Source organism: Chinchilla lanigera, unplaced genomic scaffold (assembly GCF_000276665.1).
Source record: "Chinchilla lanigera isolate Chin_1 unplaced genomic scaffold, ChiLan1.0 scaffold00092, whole genome shotgun sequence".
NCBI classification, from domain to species: Eukaryota; Metazoa; Chordata; class Mammalia; order Rodentia; family Chinchillidae; genus Chinchilla; species Chinchilla lanigera.
Window position 1 is genome coordinate 2,153,784 of NW_004955493.1, and position 3,896 is coordinate 2,157,679.

General features: G+C 44.0%; 1 protein-coding gene across 2 annotated transcripts in view; it reads right to left on the reverse strand.

Moving 5' to 3' along the window:
• Palb2 (partner and localizer of BRCA2) overlaps positions 1-3,896 on the reverse strand; it is a 26,430-nt gene that overhangs the window by 4,731 nt on the left and 17,803 nt on the right. For both annotated transcript variants that reach the window (XM_013504896.1, XM_013504897.1), the window contains exons 10-11: positions 3,534-3,650; positions 1,432-1,519 (exon numbers count right to left, since the gene is read on the reverse strand). In XM_013504896.1, the coding sequence (XP_013360350.1) occupies positions 1,432-1,519; positions 3,534-3,650 (205 nt within the window). The remainder of the gene's footprint in view (positions 1-1,431; positions 1,520-3,533; positions 3,651-3,896) is intronic.

The window sequence follows — 3,896 nt, forward strand, 5'->3', positions numbered from 1 at the left end:
TGCATAGAGAGTGCCTGTCTCAAAAAGACAAACAAACAAAACAAACAAACCTATTTCTGAAGGTTACCTAGGTGACTGTTAGTATCTAAATATTTGTGTTAAATGTGGTTTTTTTTTTTTTTTGAAACAGGGTTTGATTATGTAGTCCAGCGATCCTCCTGCCTCAGCCTCCTGAATGCTGGGATTACAGGTGTGCGCCACCACACCGGACCTTATGTTAAATGTTTCAATATCAAATAAATATTAATGTGGTAATACAAAAGATAAAATTGAATTCACATTAACGAAATTCTTAAGGCAAATTCAGTCCCTTTTTATTTAAAGGATGGAAATAACTACGCTCAAAATTATGTGATGGCCAGGCGTGGTGGCCTATAACCCTAGCACTCCAGGAGGTTATAGCAGGACGGGCAAAAGCTGGAGCCCAACATGGGCCACTCAGTAAGGCTCTGTTTCAAAGTTTATTTTTTTTCTCAGTACTGGGAATCAAACTTATGACCTTGTGCTTGCCAGGCAGGGGCTGTGATGCTGAGCTACATCCTCAGCTCTTCAAAATTTTAAATTTTAAGTAAATGAATGGGGATATAGCTCAGTTTAAAGGCCCAAATTCAAGCTCCAGTGCCACATTAAAAATATGTATTTTTTTTCACCGGGTGTGGTGGCCTAAGCCTATAATCCCAGCAGTAGGCAGGCAGAAGCAGGAGGATCACTGCGAGTTCGAGACCAGCCTGGGCTACAAAGTGAGCTCAAGGCCAGCCTGAGCTGCAGAGTGAGACTGTCTCAAAAAGACAAAAAAAGAGAGTATTTTTAAAAGCTTATAGGACAGTTTTCTAAGATCATACAACTTCAGCGTTTACTTCCACAGTTCCTCCTAGGCTAGGAAAGATGCACTCTTTGTATTCAGAGTCTCTGGGTGCTGATGCTTTCAGGGGAACCCGGGTGTCAGGCAAGTCAGTCTCCACTCAGCACCAAGCCTGTTACTAGTGTCTCCGCTCACGACTTCCAATATGGACCTTCGTGGAATTAATTTCCATTCCTGGACAACTACCTCCAGCCGGCGCAGATGCCGAAACCAGAGGACAGGCTAAGTCTATGAACACAGTGGCTTGTTGAGAGCATTATGCCCTGCAAGAAGAACATCTCTAGGCCCAGCATCCTAAGAGTATCTGTTCACATCACAAGCCATTTATAGCAATGTGGCTGGGAGTCTCATAAAAGGCATATTTTGTAGTACAGATTCATAGTTGTGAATAAACATTTGCCTTTAAACCATACAGCCCAAAATTTGATAAACAATAACTTATTTTCATCTCTAAACTTGAAAAAATAAGCAACAAGGAAGGTCTGTTAATAACCACGGCTACTGTTCTCACGGGTGAGACCAGTCCTCACATGCAAGTAAACCCGAAGTGGTCCCACATCACGACTTACCATTTCAGAGTAGGCTCTGTGACAGACTGTCGCCTGGTAACAACTATCAATGCACATCTTTTTCAGGAGCCGGCCAGTTTTTAAATTCCTTAGACACCCAAAAAAAAAAAAAAGCTGATCACATTCTCCCAGCGAAATGGCTGTCACATAATATTCCTATTTATCACAGCACCCCTGTGCAAGGCAAGGATGAAGGGAAAAGGGACTTCTGTCTTGCTTAGTCACAGATTAGCTACAAGCAGAACTATCGGTTCACAGTTTAATAGCTGAGCCTTAGAGTGAATCTATTAACCTCCCAGGGATAAATGTTTCCAAATTCCTTCACAGACCAGGTGTGGTGGCACAGGCCTGTAATCCCAGCACCTGGGAGGCTGAGGCAGGAGGACTGCCATGAGTTTGAGGCCAGCCTGGGCTACAAAGTGCGTTGAAGGCCAGCCTGAACTGCATAATGTGATCTTGTCTCAAAAAACCAAAATAAAAACAAAAGAAACCAAACCAAATCAAAATCAAAATCAAAACAGAACAAAAAAAGCAAAACCAAATTCCTTGAGAAAAGTTTTCCATTATTTCTCTCTTTTTTTTATTTTTGGTATGCAGGATTGAGGCCAGCACATAACACTGACCCACATCCCAGGATCCTTTTCTTGGAGACAGGTTTTTTTTTTGGTCTTTTGAGACAGGGTCTCGATATGCAGTTCGGGCTGGCTTTGAGCTCAATTTGTAACCCACGCTGGTCTCAAACTCCCAAGTGCTCTTCCTGCCTCAGCCTCCCAAGTGCTGGGATTACAGGCGTGTGCCACCTCACCCGGCTTGGAGAAAGGTTCTTGCTGAATTGCTAACTTCTCCAGGCTGACTCAGATTGAGACCCTCCTGCCTCAGCCTTCCAGTGTTAGGATTACAGGCATACATCCTCATGCGTGGCCTGTATTTTTTCTTTTGAGACAGGAATAGAGTTCTACCCTGTAGTCAGAAAAGAGGTGGCAACCTTGGTTTCCTTATCACAAATTTGTTAATTAATTTGTTTTTTTTTTCTGGTACCAAGAATCGAACTCATGACCTTGCCCTTGCCAGGCAGGCACTGTGTTGCTGAGCTAAATCCCCAGCCCCTAATTAATTTGGTTTGCATAATAGTGTGTGTGTGTGTGTGTGTGTGTTTAAGATTGTATCTTAGGTACAATATATTGCAAAGAATTATATTCCGCTAGGTTCCTCTGAGGAATACTGATTTTATTTGTTCTAGTAAAGTTAATTTGAGTGAATTACAACTTCAAATGTTAAAGTTCGAGCTCCGTTCTTCCAGCTTTACCTGGGCTGCGCTATGTAGGTAAAAGACTCAGCCAGGTGTTTCGGGAATGGTTACACTCAGAACACAGGGTTCTTTCTTTGGCTTTCTCCCTTTGTGACGTTTCTCTCTTCCTTTCTAGCTGCGGTGGCTGCTCTGAGCTCTGTCCTCTGGTCCTTTAATCCGTAGGCCAGGTTTTTTACTAGGCCTTCAGTCACCCAGGGGCCAGACTGGGACCTTCCTCCTGGCTTATGGCCGTAAGAAACAGAAATTCGCTCAGTTCCACTTGGTCCCCTCCCTCTTTTAGGGGGGCGGGGGTGCTGAGGACTGAACCCAGGTGTATGGAGGCAAGTGCTCTACCAATGAGTTACATCCCTAGCTCTTTTTTATCTTTGAGTCAGGGTCTCACTAAATTGCCCAGAATGGCCTTGAGTCTACAATCCTCCTGCCTCAGCTTCCCTGCCGAGTAGCTGGGACGGTAGGCGGGTGCCACCACGCCTGGCTGCACTTCCTTCTCCGAGAGGCAGGAAGCCCTCCACTATCTTTCTTCTTTTTCTTGCTGTCTGCTGCCTTCAGAGGCTGCTTTTAAATTCCGTCTGCAGCTTGCGGTTATCAGAAATGGGTGGTTCCTCTGACGGAGGCCACTCAGCCATTAGGCAGGAGCAGAAACGACTATGCATTTTTGACAATAAAATCCCGTTTCTATTGAAACAGTCTACTCAGACCGATCTTTTCAGAAGCAAATAGCACCTGACAGTAAAAGGTAAAACAAGCACTACCACGGACAGACGGGGACGCGGAGGGCCCGGAGGCTGCTCACCAGATAAGGACGCTGTTCACGGCAGTCGTACCAAGCAGGGCTTCCTGCAGCCCTTGGACCTCAGCGAAAGTTAGGACAGTTTCTTCGGGGGACATCAAACATTGCTTTTCCTTGCTTCTGTATTTAAAACAGCATTAGAAATCAGTACCTCGCACCAAAGCAGTTTCCAAGTAGCTATTCAACACATAACAAAATTATGCAGAACAAAACTACACATGACAAGAATTAACCTAATACCCCCCAAAAAAAATTTAAAGCAGAAAATATATATTCTTTCATATTATATTGACTTGGGCATATCGCAAGTACCTCAGATTTATCACATCCAATATTAACCTCCAACTTTCTCTTTAAGTCATATAT